This window comes from Miniopterus natalensis, chromosome 15 (assembly GCF_054644295.1).
Source record: "Miniopterus natalensis isolate mMinNat1 chromosome 15, mMinNat1.hap1, whole genome shotgun sequence".
In the NCBI taxonomy this organism is placed as follows: Eukaryota; Metazoa; Chordata; class Mammalia; order Chiroptera; family Miniopteridae; genus Miniopterus; species Miniopterus natalensis.
Genome location: NC_142095.1, coordinates 45,530,956 through 45,557,473, shown reverse-complemented (window position 1 = coordinate 45,557,473; position 26,518 = coordinate 45,530,956). Strand labels below are relative to the sequence as shown.

General features: G+C 45.2%; 1 protein-coding gene across 2 annotated transcripts in view; it reads left to right on the top strand.

Annotated features, from left to right (window-relative positions):
- PRICKLE2 (prickle planar cell polarity protein 2) overlaps window positions 1-26,518 on the top strand; it is a 299,561-nt gene that overhangs the window by 198,986 nt on the left and 74,057 nt on the right. For both annotated transcript variants that reach the window (XM_087825085.1, XM_087825086.1), the window contains one exon: window positions 13,069-13,252. In XM_087825085.1, the coding sequence (XP_087681211.1) occupies window positions 13,069-13,252 (184 nt within the window). The remainder of the gene's footprint in view (window positions 1-13,068; window positions 13,253-26,518) is intronic.

Genomic DNA, 26,518 nt, shown 5'->3' with positions numbered 1-26,518 from the left:
AACTAGTTGTGGCTCATAACAGAACTGCCAGAACCTTGCCGCCGATCAGCCCGAAGAGGGGAGTCAGCAGCTTGCCTCTCCTGCCTCTCTCTGCTCTGAGAAGCCCTGAGAGACTCATTTCGTTTTTTCCTTGGACTTGACGGAGCCAGGCCTCTCCTGAAAATAGCGTGTCTCCCTGTTGTGTCTAACTCAGTGTGATGCTGAGGCTTCACTCCCAGCATCAATTTTTGGTAAACACAGTCTCTTGATGCTCTCGCTTCCCAAGTCCGCTGGGGTTATCATGAGCCTTTGGCCTCATTGAACACAGATTTCTGGGAAGTTTTCGCCGTGAGCCCTTCAGCTCGGATAGTAAAGGGCCCCTGTCAAGTGTCGAAGGGTGTGACCATTGCCAGAATCCCCACAAGCCAAGCCCTGGAGGGATGCGCTTGCCAGCTGGCCCCCATCCACTCCAGAAACGCCGCGTTTCAGTGGTTCTCTGTGCGTGGAGCTGGCTGAGTTCCCCTAGATGAAGGGCGGCCTAATATAAACCGAAAATGTTATTAATAAGCAGCCACTTAAGAATTTCCTATGACTTGCCAGTGATTGGGGGGCCTCTCTGTGAACAGAGGGAGAAGCACGGTTTGTTTTACATGGATTAAGGGACCAGTGCGGCCAATCTGAAGGGGCCTCAGAAAGGGGTTCAGGGTTCGGTGAAGGGCTCTGGGTCAAGCGGGTGTGGGTTTGCATTTGCATTTTTATCGCCTCCTGGCTGTGAGAGCTCGGGTAGGTTCCAGAAACCCTTTGAGCCTTGGTTTTCCCACCTATAAAATGATAATATCTATCTCCGACTGCGTTCTGAGGATTAAATAAAGAGAACATGAAAAGTGCTTAGCACAGAGGCCAGCATCCGCTCAGAAAATGTTTTCTTCAAAAGGAAGTTGGGAAAGTCATGCCCTGGAAAGGGAACCAAACTGACTTGACTTCCCCTGTCGGGGGGAAACCAAGTCTGTTTGAAGTTGTAGACACTCCCACACTTGGCAGCACAGCCACAGCGCGCGGCCCCTCTGGGCTTCCCCCTCTTCATCTGTAAAGTGGCAGCGACCGTCCCTGTTCTTCTGACCGACCTTACAGAGAGCTTTGGCAATTCAACGAGTCGCCTGAATTAAAAGTGTGTGGTAAGCTCTAAAGTGCTGAATTAGTCCCAGGGTCATTCATTTACTATCCAACCTGTCTACTCTATTGTATCTTGGTAAGAAAAAAAGGCTACTTGTGTGACCTTAAAACATTAAGAGCAGGGTAAAGATTTAGTGATCCTTTGGTAAAGATGGTAATCAAATTGCTTTGCTCAGTCCAGCACACCTTTAATATGTAGTAGGAGTTTCATAAAGGCATGATAGTGACTTACTTGTCACCCGCCTGTTTCCATTGATCTGTTTCCATGCCTACTAGAAAACATTACTAGGGCCTGGCTTGACCCAGAGAGCACGAACCATGACAATCTTTACTTACCTGTTTGTTTTACTTCCCTACATGTAGCACAGAGCCCAGGCAGCATAATCGGATTTCACTATGATATATGTGTTCACTATGATAAGCATGCTGTGTGTATTAAGTTATTTAATTCTAAGCAACTCAATGAAGTGGCGGAGTTAGGATTCGAACCCATGCCACTGCGCCTCCAGAATCTAAGGTCTTAATCCACTGCACTATACATACTGCCTTCAGGGACTCGGGGGATATTTAGTATCTCAGATCTGGTCTGCATGAGGTTAGCCAGCTTCTGCCCCAAGGCAGGTGGAGACTGAACAAGTCCCCGTCTGCAGGTGGCATGGAAGAGAGAGAGAGAAAAAAGGCAGACAGAGGCCTTCTGTGGCATCTTCCAGCCTTTGCCTTGAAGTCTGGAGCGGGGTGTCAGAACTGTTTGCAGTCATTTCGTCAGAAGGGCTCCCCTGCAGCAGAGGAGCTCTAGGAACCTGCTGTGCCAGGTGCCCAGGGAAGCAAAGACGAGCTTGCCCTAAAATCACCGTGGGCCTGTGGGCAAAGTGAACTGGAGGGACCTGTCCTCAGGGAGCCACCACCGTTCACCCGCCTGGGTTTATTCTTAGCAGGGCGGTGGGGCTGACAGCAGCTAAGGAAACTGAGCTTCTCTAGATACGCACCGCTTTGCGGGGAGCGCAGCGAGGCAGGTAGCAGTGTTGCCATGGAGACGCCATCGGTGGCCGGCTCCGCTTTGCAGGCTCCGGCTACTCATCACCGGGCTGAATTAGCTCGGGCGCTCGCTGGGCAGGTCCTCGCTGGCCGCGAACACGGTCGCGACAAAGTAAAACCCTTCCCATGCATTGCATGTGCCCTTCCCCAGCTGCCACCTGGTCGCCGTGTGAGACTCCTCTCGGTGTCTTGACGACACCATGTTCTCTCCACGTCCGTGCCTTTATTTACCTGTTGCAAATACCCCCTCCTTCTCTTTTTGCCTAGCGACCTGCCACTCGGCCAACTTCAGGCGCCGCTTCCTCAGGGAGGCCCTCCCTGACTTCTCATTAACAGGGGCTCTCTGCAGCCCAGCGCTTGGCACATGGTAGGTTTCCTCTCAATCACTGACCTAACAGCAAAGTCAGAGGACTTTTCACTTTTGTTTTAAAACTTATTGTGAAAAATCACAACGTTATGTAGAACTTACAAGAAGAATGTAATGAATTTCCATACATCCTTTTAGATTTCTCCATTGTCAACATTTTGCCACATTTGTGCTTCTCTGTCCCTCCCTCCCGCCCCTTCTCCTTCTGCTCTCTCCCCCCTTCTACCCCAGTCACACATTATTATTATTGCTGAACCACCTGAGAATAAATTGCAAACATCATGCTTTACCTGCATATATTTCAGCATCCGTCTCCTCAGAACAAGGGCATTCTCTTGAACATCCCCACAAGCGCTTCTCATTTTGAAAGTTATGGTCTAGCTCTTTGTGGCTGTATCTTTGTGTCCCAGTGAGACAGGGACTCCTTACTGTTTTTTTTAATTTGTTTGTTTTAATTCTTTGCAACACCTACCAGAATGCATAGTACATAGTAGATGTTCAGTGAGTTATTGTTTAATAAGTAAAGCTGCCTGCAGCAAGTGTTTTTGGCATTCCCTTCTCCCTTGGCACTCACCATTCCAGCGTGCTCTGACCCACGGGTCCCGCCGCAGTAGGAGCTGCAGCTTTTTGCTTAAGGCGACCTGTCTTGCATGTGGGGTAGGCCAGAGGGCCCCAGGAGTGGTCTTCACCCAGTGACTGTGGGAATTGGTGGGTAAGTACCCCTGTGTCCTTGACTCTCCAGTGGACCATCCCTGAGGAGTGTTCTGTGCCATCCTGTTCCTCCTCAATGGAAATGAGCCACAGTTGCCCAAAGCTACAGCCTGCTCCTTGCCTTGCCTTATGTTGGCACCCTTCCCTTCCCTGTTTCCCTTCTCCAATTCCCTATCAGGACTTTTTAGGATTACCTCTCAAACTTTATGCTCAGATACCTTTCGAGGATCTGATTCTGGGGATTGTTTAAGACATTGTCCTTCAGTTGCTGAGACTTCGTACCTGTAAATCAAAGTATGGTGAGAGATGTCCCAAATAGGAGAAACTCATCCAGGACGCTTATTTTTAAGAGAATGTGTTTCCACTGCTCAAAAATTACATGATAATTAATCTAAAATAGGACACCGCATATTTCTTAATTGAGTATGAGTTGACATATGAATTAAGAGAGGAAACAACTGCCACTGAAAATTATCCTATCTGAGCCTTGGCAGGGCCAAGGAAAGAAGCTCCTCATGGTGCAGATGGCCAGAGCCACTGGAGCCCGGTGGAGGGCAGGGAGTTGGACAGGGCCAGGCAGCACGCTTTTGGCTCCCGGCACACACCAGCCTTGTACCCAGCTGGCCCTGTCATGGTCTCCGCCCTTTAGCGTCTGTGTTTATTAGGAAACCATTTTTCCTTTCTCACAGAGATAGAAATCTTGCTTCCAGACATGGCAAGTGTCAAGGTTCATGCCTGGGTCCCTCATTCAGACTGAGGGTTTGCCGGAAAGGGGAAAAAATATATATTGTGGTTGGGAGTTAAGGAGCCAGTAAGTCTGCAAATAACAGGATATGCTGATGTCTGGGTATCAAGACAGAGGGATATAGGAGTTCCAAGGAGAAGGGAATTCCAGAGAATGGAAGAACTTTCCTACGCCCACAAAGATGGCACCATCCCCTAAATTTTACATCTGTGCTTGAGCTTTGGGATGGGCGGTGGCTCAGCCAGTTTGGTCACCGCCATCAATGCAGACAGCGATGGGAGAGGGGAGGACACGCAGCACCTCCTGAGAATGACTCATGCCATACTCTTCCCCACCTCAGAGCCTTTGTACTTGCTTTCCCTGTACCCAGAAACCTCTCTCCCTGGTTTTTCTCAGAGCTGCCTCATGCTCAGTCCTCTAGTTGCAACTCAAATGTCCTTCACTGGGAGACACTCTCCCGATCCGTCCTCAGTCCCTCTCTTTCTCATCTCCCTGTTTGTTTCCATCATGGCACTTATCACAATTTATAAATGGCAGGTTTATCATTTTGTTTTCCTGACTGTTGTTTGTCTCCTCCACTTGACTCTAAGCTCCATGGAGTTAGAGATATTGTCTGTCTTAATCACTGCTATATGCCCGACATCTTAGAACAGTGCCTGGCACACAGTAGGTGATCAACCACTGTTACCTGCTTGCATGGTTGGTTGGTAGGTTTAATGTATCAATAGATACGGATGGATGGATGGATGGATGGATGGATGGATGGATGGATGGATGGATGGATGGATATGGGTAGATGGATGAATGGATATGGATGATTATGGATGGATGGATATGGATAGAAGGAAGGATGGGAAAATGCACAGCAGAAAAGAAGGAAGGAAGATTTGGCCACTCTGCTTAAAATAAGGTGGTAAAAATACCACTGGTTTTGGAGTCAGAGGACATAGGTTTTAATTTGTATGGCATCAGTCAAGTGGCTTATGAGTTCATAGCCTAAACTTTTATATCTGTGAAATGGATAAAAATGCAAATTTTAGAGGACTGGGGAGAATGAATAAGTGAGATAAACTATGTAAATAGTCAGAACACTGACTCATTCACAGCGCGGGCGGGATTATCTCAGCAACATCTTAGGGCAGGTGGACCCTGCTCCGGTTCTTACCCGCTCACATAAGCACAGCGGGGTCTTGCCTTTTTGAAGTACAACCACTGTCTCTATTCACTTACTTCTCGGCAGCCTGCAACCCACTCAGAACTCTTCATGCGAAACCCTTATCTACCTCCCAAAGCCTGGGAAAGGTGTTCCCATAGGGCAGTAAACTCAAGAGTAATTTTTGGCTCATGTTAGGCTGGTGCTTTGCATGGCATGTGAGAAGATGTCCTCACTGGAAACCCAAAGAAATTGGGCAGCAGGGCAAACTGAGGAAGCCAGAGTCCTGCCCAGCTGCTCCTGAGCCCATCCTGCCAGGACAGGTCCTTTAGGTGGTTGAGGTGACGTAAGTTATTGCAGCACTGAGAGTAGGTGACTGATGCACAAAGACAGGATTCAGAGCCAGGGCTTGCTGGTTTTCAATTACCCAGGCCCCGCCTCTCCCCACTTGCACAGAAAATTGAAAGTCGAGAGATGCTGAAATCTGGTTTTCAGATGGTTTTTTATCTGAGGGACCTAACTTATCTCCGAGATACCCATAAATAGATATGCAATCCCATGTTGCCGGCATCTTCCCAGCTGTGTAAATAAATTCTCTGGTCCTGCTACAGGGCACCGGATCAGAACAAACCCGCTTATCAGGGCTGAATAATGCGCATCTCTTCGCTGAGAGCACTGTGCGCGGGTGGGTGGCTCTGGCTCGTGTCTTGTCATTCCAGGCCAGAGCCTGGTCTCTCGGTGCTCGCTGACGGGGAACACACAGAATGAAATCTGGTCTCCAGTTTCCTAACACGAGGGGAAGAGAGGAGCCGCAGCTGTTTCTGTTTAACAGGGTTGTCTCTGGGACTGCGAGTGTTTTGGAATGCTTTTCTTCTTCTGGCTTATCTGTAATTCCTTTTCTACATTAATTGTGTGTTGCTTTTTTTTTTTTTTTTTTAAGGATAAAGAAGCAGTAACTTTAAATTATAATAAGGGGAAAAAGATTTCCCCTTTTCCTCTTACTAAGAATAAAAGGAGTTATTCTTTGGTGAGTTTGAGTCATGGAAGAATTTGAATATCTAGGACATGTCTGTTATTAGGAAAAAGCTATGGAGGCCTCTGGGTTATTTTAGCCCTTTGTCTTTAACGAAAGTGTACTTTCCCACACCCGATCGCAGCTGCCTGAGGTGTTGCTGCGGCGAGTCCAGCATCGTGCATTCCTCATCAATCACTTGATTTGTGTTGGGGCTGCGCCACTCTTTAAGCAGTCTGCCCCTTGACCCTGTGCGTAAAAGTGGCCTGAACTCGATCTGGCCATGGACTTGGGACAGAGAATCCCACACCAGGGGGAGGTGGAAGGCAGGGGGGCAGATGGCAGGGCTGGCAATGAGAGACACGTTCTGGTAGCTGGTGTAGTCCTGCCTCTTACCAGCACCTTTTCATACAATGCCCCAGGGGGTACCCCGCTGAGTGACAGGTGAGCTTGGTGTAAGGGTTTAAGACATGGTGGTCAGGAGCAGTTGGCATAGATCCCCTGAAACAGTTTTGTAAAAATGTACGTTGCCCAGAGTTGCTGAGACTATCAGCTGTGTTGGAGAACACAGTGGTTCTCAGACTATACCCTGCCTCAGGTGCTGCCTCCAACTAGGAGGCTGCAGAAAAGTGTCCTCCGAGTGTGAGTCAGAATCACCTGGGATGCGGGCGGAAATGCACTTGCTGGGCCCTGTGTCAGACCATCCGGTCAGAGCCACGGGTACATCGCTGCTCCCGGGGCATCTCCCAGGAAGGTCTCGGCAACCAGATACGCACTTTCCCATGACTGCAATAATTATTTATATGCAGGGTTTCATGATTAGGAATTGGCTTTTAAGAGCCATCAACAGCCCCCCCATCTTTCCATCATCTATCAAATAATTGGGCACCTGCTTCATATTTTGATAAGTGCTGGAAATGACCTTGAGGAATCCAGGATAGTGTGCTGGCCTCCATACCTGTGTCTGTGGAACCCTGGGACCTTAGGACAATGGAAATGCCTGGGGTTTGGGAAGGAAGTTGAGCTTGAGAGCAAATGAGTTCAGGGTCTCCTTCCCTCACATCAACTTGGGCAGTTCTGTGTTATATATTGAATGTATTTCCATACATGAGTCCTTCTGCAAAAGATATTTTTCTCTCATTAAAAAAAAAAAATAGGGGTGGGGGAGTGAAAGAGAGAGAAGGGAAAATTTTTAAAGGGATTTAATGATGATCATAATCCCATCCAAACTTGGAATGCTGCAGGTTCTGACTCGAACTTGTCAGAATCATGTGATAAAGGAAGACCCCTTTTTTGCCTTCATCCTATCACTTCTCACACAAAACAAGACGTGGTGGTTCATAGTTTAGTGTTGTAAATAACCTGTCAACATCCCAAGGCTGACACACACACACACACACACACACTACACATACCCGATCTTTTTACAATGAATCCTTCCACATCATGGTACATAAGCTAATTGATATAAATTGTTAGCCTCCAAACAGTGTGGTCGCTGGTGCAGAGGATCAGAGTACTTTGAAATGGTTAGAGAGAGAGCCTCCACCTGCAGGCCTTGTGTATGCTACGGAAGAGCAGACTGTGGCTTCTGAATGTGTTAGCGAATGATTAATAGCTGCAACTTTTATGGGGGTGGGGTGCAGGGGTTGTTGCTGGGTAGAGGGAAGGAAGAAAGGGGAATGCAGGATCTCTACTCTGAATCATGCCGTATTCCTTGGAAACTTGTCATTCACAAACCCAATTATGTGCAGGTAGAATGTCAACTCTGACAGAATGAAACCAATGCACACTTCCCATGGTTGAATTTTTAAAAAAATGAAATACTGCTTTACTAGCAAGTTCTATTTTCATAAGTGTCTATTTAAAAAAAAAAAAAAAGACCAAATCATATACTTCCTGGCACACTCCTCAAAAGCTTTAATCAGTGTACCCAAAGAGAGAGCTGTTGGGTGTTGCTGTGTGCATTTTGCCGAGAAGGCAGGAGACACATGAGGATCATGAGAAATCCTCTTCACTTTACCTCTGACCCTCTGCTCCTTTCTGAGCAGCTGGGCCTTAGGTTCCCCATTTGTAAACAGAGGTTATTAAATTAGTCTTTCCAAAGGCTGTGATGGAGCCACTCTGAGGTTGAAAATTCTTTGCAAACAAAAATGCTGTGCCACGGGAGTGCCTGTTAGTTATAAATGAAGATGGAAGGCAGGCAGCCAGCAGGGAAATACAAGGTCCTCCTGGTTTCGATTTACCACTTTTCATTTATAACTTTTATTTTCTTTCCTACTTTCTTTCCTCTTTGGTTTTGATTTTTCTTTTTTCTTTCTTTCTCTATTTATTGATTTTGAGAGAGAACTGAGAGAGAGATTGATTTGTTGTCCCACTTACTCATGCATTCGTTGGTTCTGTGTGTGTCCTGACTGGGGATCGAACCTGCAACCGGGGTGTATCCTGGCGATGCTCTAACAGCTGAGCTTCCTGGCCAGGGCATGGTTTTGATTTTTCTGAATGTGTGTGCTGTCCAGGAGTAGAAGGGAATTCTGTGCTTGGAACCAGGTATGCTGACTATAGGTAATTGATTTTGTTCAGGAGTCAGATAGATCCTTCTTTGAATCTCTGTTCCGCTTGCTATTTAGGTCTGACTTTGAACATATTGCTTAACCTCTCTGAGCCTTTGTCTTCTTCTCTGGAAAGTGGGGGTGGTATTGCCTTTCTTGGTGAAGTCTGGACTCCTGAATATGATGTTTAAGAAAGTCCAGTGCTGTGCATTCTGCTCATGCATGCCCCACCCCAATCCTGATTGCAGGGAGAGGGACAGAGAGAAACACTGATGAGAAAGACTGTCAATCGGCTGCCTCCTGCCCGCCCCCTGCTGGGGATCGCGCCGAAGCCAGGCACGTGCCCTGACGGAGATCGAACTGTGACCTCCTGGCTCATGGGCCGACGCTTAGCCACGGGGCCACGCAGGACGGGCCTGCTCCCCTTTTGTGTTCGTGCTTCTCCTCAGTGGGACTCGTTCTGGAATGGATTCTATACTTCTGATTATACAATTCGCTGCTGCCTTATTTTTCCTTCTTCTGGAGCTTTAGTACATTAGATCACATCCGTCCAGCATTAAATATTGTGCTCTTCCCTGCATTGCTAAATAAGTTCCACTGATGAATATTCTAGAATCTGACTTTGGTAAAAATATATATATATATATATATATATATATATATATATATATATATGTATATAAATGTATATACATATATATATATATTTTGTTTTAAAAGAATGACTTTCTAGTAAAAACTATTAGTCACCAAAGAACTTCCTAAATTTGCTTAAACACATGAAGACTTTTTTCCCTTAAGTCATAAGCTGGCATAAAAAAATTCAGGAGAGGAACAAAACCTGATGACTGCCCAAACCCCTGACTTCTTTAAAGTAGCTGATTAATTAGTTACTGTTAAAATGAGCTCTGACTGTTTTTTAAAGGAACAGCCAAGGTTGGGATAAAATGTCTTTGAGTTTGCAGATGCAAAGCAGACGCACAGGCGCGTTCATTCTGTGCGTATTTCCCAAGCGATAGAAAGCAGGAGGTGGGAGAATCCGACAAGCCTGACTCGGCTGGGCTAAGCTCATTTTGTTTCCACAGCATATTTGGGCACGACGCCTTAACAGAATAAAGACAAAAACCAACTGATACCTCAACAGATGCTAAAAGCATTCGAACCCAACACTCCTTTGTGATAGGAAAAAGAAAACACTGAACAAACTAGCAGAGCAGGAGGCTTCTTCAGTTTGCTGAAGGGCACCTACGGAAAGCCCACAGCTAAACTAAACCATGCCTGATGGTGAACGACTGGCTGGCTCCCTTTAAGATCAGGAGCCGGGGCAGGATGCCCACACGTGCCGCTTTTAGTCGCTGTTGCACTGGAGGCCTAGCCAGGACAGTGAGGCCAGACGGACATCAAAGACATCAGACTGGAGAGAAAGAAAGAAAACTGTCTCTATTCACAGATCCGGCATACAGGAAATCCTAAGGAAAACACGCACACACACCGTTAGAACTAATAAACAAGTTCAGCGAGATTGTATGATGTAACATCAATGTGCAAGTGTCATTTGTGTTTCTATACAGTCACAATCTGAAAATGATATTAAGCAAAAAATTGCATTTGGTATCAATAAGAATAAATTACTTAGAAATAAACTTAACAAGACTTATAACAGAAAAAATAGCATTTAAAGAAATTAAAATATACTGAAATAGAAAGATATCCTTTGTTCATGGATTGGAAGACAGTATTGTTAAGATAGCAGTATTCTCCAATTGATGTACAGGGTCAGTGCAATCCCTATCGAAACCCCAGCAGGATGTTTTTGCAGAAATTGGCAAGCTAATCCTAAAATTTATATTTTATGATGCAAATGCCAGGGATGAAGAAGAACCAAAACAGTTTTTTAAAAGAGAAACAAAGTTGGAGGACTCTCACTTCACAATTTCAAAACTTACTACAAAACAACAGTAATAAAGACAGTGTAATGCTGGCAGAAGGGTAGGCATACAGATCAATGGAATAGAATTGAAAGTCCAGAAATAAACCTTTAAATTTATGATCAGCTGATTTTTGAGAAGGATGCTGAGACAATTCAATGGGGAAAGAACAGACTTTTAACAAATGGTGCTGGGATACTTGGATGGCCATAGGAGAGTGAGTTTGGACTCCTATCTTATGCCATATATGAAAATTAACTCAAAATGGAACATAGATTCAAATATAAGAGCTAAAACCATAAAACTCTTAGATGAAAATACAGGAGTAAATCTTCATGACCTTAAATCAGAGAATGGTTTCTTGGCTATAATATCAAAGCACAAGCAACAACAGAAAAAAATAAATTGGACTTCATCAAAATAAAAAGTTCTGTGCTCAGCAAGTATAAACAGGAAAGTGAAAACCTACATAATGGGGGGAAATTTTTGCAAAACATATACTACTATCTGACAAAGGACTCTTATCCAGAAAATATATTAAAAATGCTTACAGCTTAATTAATAAAGGACAAATAATTTTTAAAATGGACTAAGGATTTGAGTAGACAGTTTTCCAAAGGAGATATATAATAATCACATAAGAAGATGCTCAACACCATTAGCTGTTAAAAGTGTGCAAATCAAAACCACAGTAAAATACCACTTTAAACCCACTAGGATGGCAACAATCAAAATAAAAGTAAAAAACAAGTGTAGCAAGGAAGCAGAGAAAATGGAACTGTCATCCAGTTGATGGTGGGAATGTAAAATGGTGCATATACTTTTTGAAAAAACAATTTAACAGTTCCTCAAATTGTTAAAGTTACCATATGACCCAGCAGTTCTACTCCTAGAGAATTCTACCCAAGAGAATTGAAAACATATGTCCAGACACACACACACAAAACAAAAACAAAACTTGTACATAAATATTCAGTGTAGCATTAATTCACAAAAGTAAAAAAGTGGAAACAATCCAAATGCCTACCAATTAATGAATGGATAAATAGAATATACACTGGAATGTGATATTGCGATAAAAAGGCCATGAAGGATTGACACATGCTACAACATGGATGAGCCTTGAAAGTATTATACTATGTGAAAGAAGCCAATTTCAAAAATCTACAGATTGTATGATTCCATTTATGTGAAATTTCCAGCATAGGCAAAATCATAGAAATAGAACATAGATTAGTGGTTGTCAGGACCTGGAGCAAAGGGGATGTGGGAAGTTACTGCTGAAGTGCAAAGGGGTTCTTCTGGGGGTGCTGAAGATGTTCTAAAATTAGACAGCGGTGATAGTTTCACAGCTCTGTGTATACACTAAAAGCCAGTGAATTATACACTTTAAAATGGTGAATTTTATGGTATGTGAGTTATATCTTAACAAAGCTGTTATCAAAAAATTCAGGCACATGTGAGGATTAGGATTATGGACTCTGTTTGCCTTTATAAGGTGCTACTGGAACTAATCGTAAAGATGAAAGTTTACGTATATTCTTAAAAATTTCCTGCTGTGTTTTTTTCTCTTTTATTGATAGAAGCTAGAAATCTGTTTGTGTTGTTGACATGAACCTTTTTATTGCTTCATCATTTGTGTAGCCATGGAAAATGGAACAGATGGTAACCTTAAAGAGGAATGTTCAGTTTGGGGGAGAGATTTTGATCATTGGCTGCTACCTTTTGAAAGAATTCACATGCATGATCCCCGGTGTCTTATAAAAACGACCAATGTAGGAAAGATTTGGGTTTCTAATTAGAATTTCAAACCTCTGGGGATCCCTAGTGGAGGTAAAAATGTCTTTCTCGTGTAATCTTAGGACCAGATTTGTTTAGTGGGAAAAAAATATTTTTGCCCTTCTAAAGAAAACCTCACCTACGGTTCTTTTTAAAACCACATTCATTTTCCAAGGTCTAGGAACCTTTCATGAAAATGGTATGTTGTCAGTATTTGTTAAATCTACTGGTAATATTTCAGGTCAGCATATGTATTATGTCTGTTTAATTACTATTACAGTCAAGGAAATTGTGGTCATGCTCTTTCTTCAGTGTTCTACCTAGTAAAATAAAAGATATTTTGACATTCCCCCTGGGGAATTGATTTAGAAGGAAAGGTCGGGGTCCGTGTTTAAACATCCTCAGTATGCTCACCTGGCGGTCTCTGAGCTTCCACGGTGTTTCCACATGCGCGGTGCCATGCCTTCTACACAGGCAGGCGTGCTGTGCTCTGTTCCCGTACATGCTTTTGCCAAAAGCCGGTTGCCAAGGAATGTGTTTATAGCTTGGGATCCAAGGGCTCGGGACTGGCAGACCAATTGAAAAAATTGGGGTTTTTGGCCCCCTTCTCACCTCCGGCCTTTGCTTCTTTCAGGAAGATCTGTCTGCACTGCAAGTGCCCTCAGGAGGAGCACATGGTGACAGTGATGCCCCTGGAGATGGAGAAGACCGTCAGCAAACTCATGTTTGACTTCCAGAGGAACTCAACCTCAGATGACGACTCGGGCTGTGCCCTGGAGGAGTACGCCTGGGTCCCGCCTGGGCTGAAGCCTGAACAGGTACCTGTCCTGATAAGGGACATCGCGCTTTGGCCTTTGCCTTTGTCTTGCCCGGCCTGCCTCATTCCAATTCAGAAGGAAGCGTTGACTTGGCTGCTTCAGAGGAGTGGTTGGGGCTCCATGGGCTGGAGATGTCTGGGGCCGCAATGGGAAATGAGGAAGAGAAATGAAACAGCCTGTGTGAGCCCTGACTCGTTCATTCTGTATTGCCATTAACTGTTTACAGAGATAGTCTAGAAACTTCTCAGAAATGCTGGCTTTGAAACATTAGATAGTGAAACTTCAGTTTTGGAGAGGGAATGGAGTTCTACCTTGACCATGAATCTTGATGCTAAGATTCTTTGTAGAGCGAGTGAGGAAATGTAGATTGCCTGTTCTCCCCAGTGATTTATATGTGTTGGGTTTAAATATTACGCTTGGCCTTGCTTTACAAAGAAAGACATTGGCATTTCCTGAAATATTTTGGCACTACCCACAGGCTGTAAATATTACTGGCTCGATGAGATGAACTTGGTTTTTTCTATTTCACTGCATTTTTCTCAGTGATATACAGCCTCTGCTTTGCATTTCTCAATACTTGGAATTTTCTCTTCCACCAGCCTCAATGTTGGCTTAGAAGCCCCTGCTGTCAGCTGTATATTTTCATGATCTTCTCTATGCATCTGTTTTCAGTGAGGCGCTGTGTCCCCACCTGTTGCTGGTGGAAGTGGGGTTCTTGGGGTGCTGTGGGAATAAGAATTTCCAGAGGCCCCCACAGGAGGATGAGGCATTGTGGAGAGCTTCTTTCTGTGGAATTAAACCCCTGAGTTTCCAACGTCCCATCTCCCTCCATCCCGCCAAGGAAAAGTCCCATTTTGTCTTCAGCAGGGCTAGGATTAAAGCCGTTGCCCAGAGATCCCACTCTATATTTGTACAGTCCCGTCCAGCATCAGGCTAGCTTTTGTTCCCAGCTGCAGTCCATTGTATGTGGGGTCTAGGTGGCCATGGGCCATGTGGCTTCCAGGGCCACGTGCCTATGGAGAGAACACGGGCAAGTGCAAGGAAGCAGGAACAAAGCAGGGGGAACAAGAGAGCAAGAATTCCTTTGTCTGGGGGATTTTACCCTTCCAAGATTTCAAATGCTTACAGTGGCTCTACCCTCTAGGCAGTTATCTTTGTTCCCAGGTTAGACTGACAGGCAAACACCTTTCCTATGTCACCCAGACTTCACTGCGCATGCACCCATCTTCCCCTTTGTTGGGCTCCTTCCCCCAGTGATTTGCAGGGAATGGACTGGTGGTTCCCTGGGGAGTGTGAAGTTGCATCTTCCAGGTGAAGCTGCCCATATGACCATGCTTATAATGTTTGTCCTCCCCTTTGCTCCTTTCCTATTATTAATATTAGCTGGCTAGTTAAAACAGGAACACATCTTTAAGAGACAGGTTTACCAGAATCTTAAGTGTTCGACCACTATTCCCTTCCTCTGACCTACCCAGAAAGCTTCTTGCTCTGAAGGTCTTTATGTCTGACAGAATGTTTTGAAACTTAAAAGGTCCTGAAATTTTAAGTCAGGAACTTTAGATGTGGTCATGCTTTTAGAAAAAGTTCTTTATGATTAAGAAAGACCCAAGAATTCACCAACAACTTAAGGGTGGGACCCTGATAGCATCTCTTTGATTGGCCATTTCTCACTTTCTTCTTCCAATACTGAGGTTGCAAATTGGCTGATGAAATCAAGCACACAGGCAAGATTTCTTTAGACAGCAAATGTATTGTTTAAAATTTTGAATTAGTAGGTGGTATGGGGGGATAAATGGTGATGGAAGGAGACTTGACTTGGGTTGGTGAACACACAATACAGTATACAGGTGATGTGTGATAGAATTGTACATCTGAAATCTATATAATTTCATAAACCAGTATCACCCCAATAAATTCAATAAAAAAAATTCTAGAGCCATTTGAGAAAAACTTTTGAATTAATTACAAATGCTTAATAATTAGGAATTTTTATTTACAAGTCTATATTTATGGCCCTTGCTGGTGTGGCTTCGTTGGTTGGGCACCGTCCTATGCACCAAAGGGTTGCCAGTTCAGTTCCCATTGGGGGGTCGTGCAGGAGGCAGCTGACCAATGTTGCACTCTCACATCTATATTTCTTTCTGTTCTTCTCTCTCTAAAAATCAATAAATAGTTCTTTAAACAAACAGTTCATATTTATGTATTGAAAATTTAAGGGTCTGAAATCTCATTCCTGCCAGGATTGGTGTTCTGGCCATTGAGTCAAGAGCTGGCATTATTTCTAAACAGAGTTTTATCTCTCCAAGTCACCCTAGTCTCCGCTAAGCCCACTTCATTCCTCTGTGTTGCCTTTCTAAACCCTACAGGGGCTTCAGTTTTGTGATCTCTCTTCTAATTCTTACCACAGAGAAAATATCCCAGAATAGAAACATTCACAGGAAATAATATCCATGAGAATTGAAGGGAATTCTGTGTTGGATATTAGCAGGAAGAAATAAGAGCATTTCCTCTCTGTTGGTAGGTTGAGATTATATATTTCTGTCTGTTGCAGTAAGGATCGCAGTATTAAAGTGTAAGTTTGAGAAGAATGAGAGTTTGTCTGTAAACTCAGATGAGGTGGTGGGTGACTGAGTATCTTTGTTTGACATCACCAGGCCGCCCCTGTACTTGAGCAGTGAGTTTTCACACCTAGATACATCTGTGAGCTTGTTTCATTTTCGTGCTAACCTCATTTCCAGCAGCTTCTTAGAGACCCATCTTTCTTTTGTTCACTTTGCTTTCTGCTAAATTGGGCCCTGAGATTTCAAAGTTAAGCTGTTTTCAGTTCCCTGCTTAGGTAGATTCTTCTTTCAGATGATTAAACATCAGTCTGTGATGTTCAGATTCAGAGAAAATTTTCTGTTGAGCCAAGAGAACAGACAATCACGGAAGCTAGTTCTTGGTTAAATTCACCAATTTGAAAAGTGAGTGCTTATGGTATTTTTGGAGGCCACCTTGACTCATCCGAAATGAATGTCTTTGGGAAGTATAAAACAACGTTCTTTGATTTGTTTTAAAAGAAAATGACTAATGCTATTAAACAAGTGGTTTGAATTATGTCGGATGAAAGGATATTCCTCTCTCTTATAATTCTAGTGTTCTTTGCATGGTTTTCTCTGTTCCCTACGCTTACTCAAACCTATATGACACAGATGACTAGAAAGGGAAATTGTTCTTCAGAGAAAGACTGTCTCTTCAAGCTATTTGAAGGGCTCTATGTTTGCCTAATAAAATATAAGTTTATATTAGAGATATTTGTTGCATGGAGGAAATGGGCTTCAAATATTTTAATTATGAGATCTTTTGAAGTTTATGAGTTACGGAACTGTTTATAGATATAAAGATTTTTAAAACCTTGTCCTGTAGGTTCTAAGATTAGAAAAGGTTGAGTCCTAAATGCCTTAAACTAATAAAAATTCTGATGTTTAATATCATGTTAGTCATCTCTGGTTTGAGAAAAGCCATTTTTCTAAAACGAGACATTATAATGAACATTAAAATGCTTTGTGCTGGAGGCAAAATACTGAAGACTAGTCAGGGTTGCAAGCAATGTGTTTTCCTTTTTGTTAGGAACCTTTCATTTCAGTCTCTAACTGGGGTGGTTAATAGACCTTCAGGTGATACTCTTTAATATTCTATTTCTTCTGAGAAATGCCTTCAGTTAAATATAATGCAAATGGAAGCCACCTCCCATTTGGGGAGGTGTTCTGGAATATGAGCATTTAATTTTAGAAAAATTAAATCTACTAGCTGTGAAACCCAATTTTCTTAACATAGTATGAAAAATAATCAGTGTAACAGATGATGCCAGAAAGGACAGGCGCTGATCTTGAGATTTGGAATGACAGCCCTGAAAAGTAATTAGGAGGTCGCTCAGATCCTTTGCCTTTGCTTACTCCAGATAAGGTGTCTGATGTCACCCGGAGAGGCTTGCGGCAGCAGAGCAGAGAACTAGAGTCCCCCTGACTGACCTTCGAGGTCTTCTTACGGCTCCAGTTCCTCTTCAGACTCAAACAATTAATAACGTGCTCTGTCTCCTGGAGATGCTGTGGCTGTAAATTCACCGTGCCTGATATGTCAGGCAGGGCCTGGAAAGCACTCGGCGAGCTTAGAAGAAGGGGAAATGGCAAGCAGGGCCTCTCAGTCTCGGCTCTCTTGACACTTGTCACGGGATAAGTCTCTGCTGTTGAGGCTTCCTGTGCTTTCCAGGAGGATCGGCAGCATCCCTGGCCTCCACCCACTAGAAGCCGGTGACTCTCGGCACCCCTGCCCCAGTGTTGGGATAAGTGAACATGTCTCCAGACACCGCCCAATGTCCGGGGGGGTGGCCCTGGAGAGGGAATGGAGGGAAGGGCTATTGAGCACCACTGGGGGAAGGTGACATAAAACCTGGAGTATCTGTCAGCAAAATCCTGGTTCAGTCAAGACAAAAAAGGATGGCTCAATTCAACAAACACTTACTGAACATCTGCCATGTTCTCGCTCCAGCGTGGTAGCTGCTGTCCTGTAAGGAGGCCAAGCATGTGGCAGAGGGAAGTGGTGACCCCAGGCCCTGTGAGCAGAGGCCAGAGCTCTCGGGGGCCGGCCGTGCCATCCCGACGACTTGGAGAGGCCTGAGTAGGCAGGGGTGGGTCACCTTCTGCTCTGCAATACAGAATCTCTTTTTCCTATGATAAAGGGAAGACTTCCTCATTAGAAAGAGAAAAAAAGAAAAGAAAATGTGAGACCTCTAAGAAAGCAGGAAAAAATCACTCATAGTTCCACCAACCAAAGAAAGTTGTTTTCCAACCTTCTTGCATGTATGTAGGACAAATATCTATGTATGTAGGAGTACATTTTTGTTTTATTTTGGGCAAAAATGTGATGGTGCTCTCCGCTTATTGTGATTGTTTCCACTTCATGTACTGTGAAGGTTTTTTTTTTCCTCTGTCAATATATTGAGACCCAGATTCTCCTTTGGAAGTGGTGTGTGGCTGTCCGTTGGTAAGTTCCAGCCCGGAGTGGTTCCACACATCACTAGGGCGCGTTTGGATATGGGTGTTTGGGGCGAGGTAGTTATTGTCAAAAGGACGGGAGGACTCCACTACTGTCTTAGTGGGTAGGAGCTTGGGGTGCTAAACATCCTGAAAAGTACCAGATGATCCTACACAAAGGAGAATTCCCAGCACATGCATATGACAATTCTGCCCTGAAACTTTCCTTGTTAGCATTCATCACACTTGTAACTAGATACTTACTGGTGTGACTATTGGGTTCCCCGCTGTAGTGGATGATCCAGGAAGCCCCAGCCCCTGCACAGTGCCTGACACATGGCAGCCACCCCGCGAATATTTGAGGAGCAGGCAGATGACAGGGCTCCTCCCAAGAACCAGTGCATTCAGGGGTGCATCACACAGAAAAGATAAAAGGCTTTCAACTGTTTTTCCACATAGAGAATTATTCCATATCAATTATTCCTGCCCCTATTCAAAGTTATGTTCTAAGGAGATGCCTGACCAGCCCAGCTGCTTCAGCGTGTCCCAGGTGGCAAAGGGGCAGGAGATGGTGCCTCTTGCAAGCGAGTGTGTGCCAGCTCCCGCCGGCCCAGCCCTCTCAGCTCCGGGGCTCTCGGCTCAGGGCTCGGGACTCGGGTCTGGAGCAGGGTGGGGGGAGCTGAGGGTCTGGCAGAAGCCCTGTGTGTTTCCACACCAGGGGGCCGTTTATGTCGCCATCGCATTCTGGGGCGCCCTGGGGAGTCGCCGGGTGGGAAGAGCCTTGCTCTGGAGTTAGGCAAACCCCGGCTGCTGCTCTACCCTCTCTGGCCTCAGGCAAGTTGCCTCAGTTGCCCCTTGTCATGATGATGACCGTGGAGAAAATTACTACGCTTTCTTCTAACACTCGTTATGTGCCCACCAGCATTTTAACTTGGTTGCATCATTGGATTCTCATCACAACCCTATTTGGTAGTTACTGTTGCTGTCTCTGTGAGGTGAGTAAAGTAAGGCTCAGAGAAGTTAAAAAACTTGCCCAAGATCACACAGCTAATGAGCAGCAGAGGTGGATTCAGTCTCAGACCAGCGACCCGGGAGCTGATCCTCTGAGTCCTGTAGACGGCAGGGCCGGGCCGGGCCTGGTGAAGGAGTGTGTGCGTGTAAGGACCCTAGTGTGGCGTCCAGGCCCGGGTGAGGGAGTGTGTGCGTGTAAGGACCCTAGTGTGGTGTCCGCACACACAGCTGCTCCCTAAGACGGCTGTTCGCTGACCGCCCCTGTCTCATGACGCTGCAGTGAGTGACACTGATCACTGCTGCCCTGGTGGGCAGGAAGGGGCAGAAGGAGCTTTTGTGTCCCAGACAGAGGAAGGTTAGGTGCGGCTGGAGGGGAGGGACTAGGCATAGGTTTGACGGAAATCCTGGATTCCTTCTCAGCCTTCTCAAAGGCTTTTAGAAAAGAATCTTGAGTTCTGCCTGCACGGAGCCTTCCTGGCCCCAGGTTCTCGGTTATGGGCTGCTGTAAACATGCAGCTTCATTCAGGCGATGCCACAGCAGCTGGGACAGGGGCCCGACAGAGCCACCTGGCTCAGATGCCCTAGTAGGCTTCAGGCTGGCTGCTGAAGAAGTGAGCTCTGCCACCCACCTTGCTCGGTTCCTTAGACCTCCTGCAGTATCCCTGTCCCCACCTGCGAGGACTGTGCCCGTGGGCATTCTCTGTGGGTCACTCAGAGTGCAGAGAGAGCCATCCCACAAAGAAGAACATCTACAAGCCTCCCCTTGGGGTGAACAGATCAGCAGGAGTGGCCTTGGCACTGGCCTCTGACTTAGCCGCTCAGAGCCTCTCCAGCGCCTCTCTAATGCACAGGCTTACAGCTTCCTGGCCGTATGCCAGTGGATTTAAACCCCCCCCACCCATGAGGATGTGAGGAATGAATCAGAGACTATATCAGAAAGCTTTGTGGAAAAGGAAGAGCAATTATGCTTTTTTCATTCATTCATTCACTTATTCTGCTGATATCTCATGTGTACCTACTAGGTGTCAGACACTGTTCTAGGTACTGGGGATAGAACAGTTAAGATAATTGAGATTTCTGCTACATTGTAGTTGTGGGGTGTTGGAGACATGTAAATTAGAAAACAAATGATCAAAATAATTTGAGGTTGTGATTTTTAAAAGAACAGTGATGTTAATGATAGGGGTAGTGATGTTAATGACAGTGATGTTAATGACAGTGATATTAATGATAGTTCACTTTTAGTGAACTCTCACATGTGCCAGGCGCTATCCTAGGTGCCTTACAAGTTGTGTCTCACTCAGCCTAGTCTATAAAGAAAATACAGCAGCTTCTGTGATAGTGGATGTGGGCCAGGGTATTGGGGGGATTACTGATTTAGACTGATTGGCCAGGGACAGCCTCTCTGGGGAGGTGGAATTTGAGCTGCTACTGAATGACAGGAAGAAGCCTGCCGTGTAGAGGTCTGGCTTGTTGCAGGAGTTATTCAGTTGCATGCAGGTCAGAAGCAAAATGAAATCAGTACCAACTTTGAATCTCTACTGAGAATTTGGAGAGAGTGTTGTTGGACAGTTTGAGGATAAGTGAATGGAGCCCTTGCAGAATCCAGTCCTCACCAAGGCATCCAAGGGCCTGAGGGCTGGCAAGTCCCAAGGCCGTGCTAGCCCCAGTGTAATCCCCGGAGCCCCATCAACCACCAACTCAGGTTTCTGTCCACAGGTGGAAACAAGGCAACAGAGATACCCCATTTAGAGACTAGAAAGGTAACAAGGACTCCATATGCCCAGTGCTTGGCAGATAGTCCGTGTATGTTTGTGTCTGCCCTTTGTCACATGTCCTACTTTCTGAAATGTGAGCCTGCTAGAGGGAGATGTACATTGTCTTTTTCACCAGTATTGCTCGTGCCTAAAATAATGTCTGATCCATATTACGCATTCAATAGATGTTACACAAATAAACAATCACATTTAATCCTTGTACAAAACCGCCCACTCCTCCAGTGGATACCCTGCGGCTCAGGGATGATCAGAAACTTGACCAGGATGCCACAGCTAGTAAGAGGCAGAGCCAGGACTCACACCAGCCGTCTGTCCCATCCGGTGCCCACTCAGGCCCTTCCTCCTCCGCTCGCCTCTTCGTGGAGACCCACCCAGGGTATCAGATCTAAGGAAGCTGACTTGGCGTGTGTCGGAACAGGAGCAGCGTGCGTCACACAGGGCGCTTTCATTCTCAGGGGAAGGAAGTTTCTCCTAATCTCGGGTTGGCCCTGGTGACTAAGGCTTCCTCTTTCCCCGCCTCCAGCAGTTTCCCCATCCCATCGCGGCAGGAAGCAGCGCGGCCCTGCCTCCCAAGGCTTCTTTTCCCATCAGCAATCTCTGTTTGTCTCTGGCTTCTCTCACTCCCTCGTCCTGGCTTAGAGCCCACATGGTATCAACTGCATGTCCTCTGCTTGCCCCCGTGGCCCTCATGTTCCTGGTACAGTGTCACGTACCGGGGCACTCAGCAATGGTATTTATTCCTTCAGCAAGTGTTTGTGGAGTGCCAGCTAGATGCCAGGCACGGGGGGACAGCTGTGAACCAACAAACAAGCATCCCTCCCCTTGTGGAGCTGACGTTCTAGTGGAGTTTGTCAAATTAAGGATTAAATGACAGACCCTTTCAGAGAGAGATGTGTGCAGGGAGAGCAGTAAAAATGGGTAGTGGTGTAGAGCCAGGGGTGGCAAACTTTTCTGTGACGAGCCAGATAATAAATATTTTAGGCTTTGTGGGACATACAGTCTCTTGTTGCAAATACCCAGCTGTGATTTTATAGTGTGAAAGCATAGACCGTATGTAAATGAATGAGCATGGCCATGTGACAATAAAACTTTATATACAAGAACAGGCAGAGGGCCTCATTCGATCCACAGGCTGTAGTTTGCTGGTCCCTGATTTAGAGAAATCTACTTGAAAAGGAAAAACCTCTCGGGAGAGGTAATATTTGAACTGACTTGTTACATGGAATGATGATTAAACATCGCAGGAGGCCCAGTGCAGTGGTTTCCGGAGGGCATTTGCACCAGCAGCGTGAGTATCAAGTGCAAACTTGTTCAGAGTGAAGGGTCTCAGGCCCTGGCCCAGGCCTCCTGAACCTGAGCTCTGGAGGTGGGCCCAGTGATCTGTCTCAGCAGGGCCTCCAGATGTTTCTGCCCAAGTTCAGAACTGCTGTCGGGCAATGGAAAAACCAGTGTTGGAAACAGATGGGGCCAAGTCTTGACTCTCCCCCTCACTAGGTCTATAGCCTTGGCGACCCTGTAAAATGAAGAGGCTTGTGCTCACGTCGAAAGGAGCTGTGAGAATGAGTGAATTACTCTGTAAAGAGTCTAGGAGATGCTGACACATAATAGGTCCTCATCAAACGGGAACTACTGTCATCACTACCGTCATCATTTGGGTCTTCAAGACGCTGAAGCAGGCTTGCCACGGGAAGTAACGACGAAGCCACTCTCATTCCCAGCGTCTTGCTCCTGACTGACTTCCCCTGAATGTGGCCTGAACACAGGCTGTTTGTTAAAAGAGAATTCAAAATGCTTTTAAAATCCTTTCACTGGTCCTATTTCCTTGGCTCTCTCCTTGTCCTGTTAACCCAAAAGATGCTCTGGGACCATGAATTCTACAGCTGTGGCTCACCACTGGCCTGGGGCCATAATGCCAGGCACCAGACTTGACCTTCACTTTCAGGCAGTTGACAATTTGCTCTTTTATGTGAGAAGCTATTTATACTGAGAAAGACAGAAGCTGGCAGATGTGGGGGAAAAGAGAGAATGACAATGTAGTTCATCTCTCTAGACCTGCTGGGTGGTCTGGTTATAGGGAGGGAATGCAAAATCTAATAGCTCCTCTAAAAAACACACAAAAACCATTATTAGACTCACCAGCCACTTGCAGTGTCATCTTCATTTTATTACTCCATCAGCTCATGCTGAGCTCCAAATGGGATTCATGGCTGCAGTGAGATGCATGCTTCTCCACCTGGATTGCATTACATTTCTTCTGAGCTGCATCTCCTTTGTTAGCCTTCGCTGTCACTCAACACAGTGTTTTCCGTGCAGTGTCAGAGATGTGCGGGGAAAGGAGATAAGAAGGAGACAGGAGACCCCAAAACAATTTCCTAAACAGTCCTCGGGAAACCAGTCACACAGATGATGCTGTGTTTATCTTGGCTCCAGAAATGCACCGAGTCATTGGATGACAATGGGAAATACGCCTGTGTGCACAGCATTCAATAAAGCTGCCTGTTAATGAACTTGTCTTCAGCGGAGCTGTCAGAGATGAGACGAGCACCGGGGTTCAGGCTTGAGGGCCTCTGCCAGATGAAGTCAGCAGCAGCGTGGCCAGATTCCACCAGCAGGGTCTTGTCAGGCTCGCATGCAGAGCGTCAGGCCCAGAGAAGCCAGGGCTCATTTGCAGACGCAGGAAAGGAGACCTGCCATTGGAGTTCCCAGCTTTCAAGACAGATGGCTTCAGCCTTTACAGTAAATGCATTCTGGGATCCTTAAGATTGGGAGAGGGCCTCTGGACTGGATTTCCTGCGTGAGGTCACAGCTGAACACCCTTCCTGCTGATTGAGCAGCCTACACCGAGGCCTGATGTGAGAGTTGACTTACTATCAGGATGATCTACTCTGCCTTATGATGCATGAGATATTTTGAGTAGTTTCATGAGATGGTTGGATGAGTCTACCATCAAGTCAACTAGTAACTACCTTCCTCCATCTACCCATCTATCTGTCCATCAGTTTATTCATTCACTTGTATATTCAGCCATTTATTCATTCCACGGTTGTTTATTAAGTACTCATGTGCAAGCCCTTACTCTGTGTGTGATTTTAGTGTGGCTGTTTTCCAGGTTCAGTGTAAAGCTGGAGCTTCCCAACCCCTGACTTTACATTGTGCTTTGTGGGGCATGGAGATCATAAGCGAATGTAGAAGGTCTCTCTTTGTGGAAAACCCATGCGGACTTCAGGCTTTGTGCTGGCTTCCTATAGCTTCTAAGTGCCTATCCTTCTGAGCTCATAGTGTTCAGGAGTGTAAGCTTTGACACTAAGAAGCTCTGTGTTCAAATTGGGCAAGTTAATCCATCTCCATGAGTGTTCGTTTCATCATTTGAGAAATAAGAATGTTATTACTTAACTACAGTGTGTTTGTGAGGATTAAATAAAACAATACCTTACGCATGGGACTTTAAAATGGCAGCTTTCAGCTTTCTTTTAAATAGCCAGAAACAACCCAAATGTCCATCAACAGATGAATGGATAAACAAAGTGTGTTATATCCATATAGTAGAATACTACTTTTAGTAAAAAGGAATGAACCCTTGCTATTTGCAATAACATGAATGAATCTTAAAATCATTATTCTGAAAAATATAAGCCAGACCAAAAAAAAGTATGTACTGTAGGGTTCTATTTATATGAAACTCCAGGAAATTTAAACTAATCTATAGTAATAGAAAGCAGAGGGGTTACTAGAGGGTAGGGCAGGTGGGGAGGAGTGGGAGGGAGGAGTTCAAAAGGGCAGAGGGAGCTTTTGATGGTAATGGGTATTTTCACTCAATTGATTATGTTGATGGCTTTGTGAGTACTGTATATGTATATGTCAAAATATATCAAATTTTATAGTTTGAATATGTGTGGTTTATTATATTTCACATACCTCAATAAAATGATTGAATTAATGAATGAAGTTGCTCTTTAGCAAACAGGAAGGCGAGCATCCTCTCTCATGTCAATGATGGAGTTTTCCTAAGGCTCCATAGTTGCCTCAGGAAGTAACTGAGCCTTTGGCGAAGAAGCACTATTAGAAAGAATTGCTCAGTACTAATTATGCATAATAAAAAGGAGATTTGGGACAGAAATTCATCAACATCCAGATGGATGGCACTGAAATACCATTTCCACAGACTGGCTTCTTTCATCGTCTTTGTTAATTCCCTAGGATGTGCCTCACATGTAGTTGGCACTCAGTAAATAGTGGGGGTACTTGTTACTTCTATAGCAATTAGAAAGATTGATTTAAAACTCAATGGTCAGATCTTGTAAAGGGAAGCTAATTATCCAAGCAATTTCTGTGCCTGCACTTCCTGAACCAAAAAGATAAATTCATAAGCTCTCAGCTTAGGAGTCAGGGCTGCAATATAGTCGTATGGTGTGCGCATTGCACAAAGGTGCCCGGCCAGGGAGTTGATGGGAGGCTGATATTCACCTGGGCTCTGATGCCTCCCAAACGGAGGAGTACCTTTGGTTTAGCATAAGGCACGTTAGAGCTAACCTGGCTGTCATGCAGGACTCTACCAACACTGGGGGCTTGCTTTTCCTTATGTGTAAGGATGGTGTCTTTTTCTAATTTCCACAAAGGTGACAACAAGTCCAGCAGCTACCAAGGAGCAACTCTAAACATTAGCTAGCCTAGCTCAGTGATGACTTTTCATTCCTCACTTCCCTGTGATCCTGGGGTCCTGGGAAATCTGTTTTCTGACTCTCGAGCAAGGGTGATGGGAGAAAGGTGGGTCTCCATTCACTGGCATTGATGGTTGGTGTGAGGAGGAGGGCAGGGTTGATTTCCCCTGTTCCGATGGTCCAGATTCTGAACGCTGGCTCCTTTTTTGTTCTCTCTTCCCTCCTCCATCATTTTGCAAATCATTTTAAGCATCATAGCCTTTGATAGGGAGGCAGGCAGGGAAAGGAGCCGAAATGCAAACCAACTAATTTTGGCAAGCACTTGGCAACTGTGTTCATGCTGTTTGAGGGAGAGGGTCGAGTCAAACTCTGTGGATAAACTTGAGGTTGTGCTGTGCATGGGTTTTTTTGTTGTCGTTGTTTGTTTTTTTTGTTAATCCTCACTTGAGGATATTTTTTCCATTGATTTTTTTAGAGAGAGTAGAAGAGGGGAGGAGAAAGAAAGGAGAAAGAGGGGGAGGAGAGAGAGAAAGAGAGAAATATCGATGTGAGAAAGACACATCAATTGGTTGCCTCCTGCATGCGCCCCGACCGGGGTTGGGAATCGAACCTGCAACCGAAGTATGTGCCCTTGACTGGGAACCCAACCCAACTTTGGTGCAAGGTTGACGCTCTAACCATTGAGCCACACCAGCGAGGGCTGTGCATGGTTTTGAAGCATCCATCCTTTCCTGGACCCCATTGCCATGTGGATAATCAAGAATTCGTCTGGCTGGTGCATATGACATGAGAAGCAGCTCTGCTGAA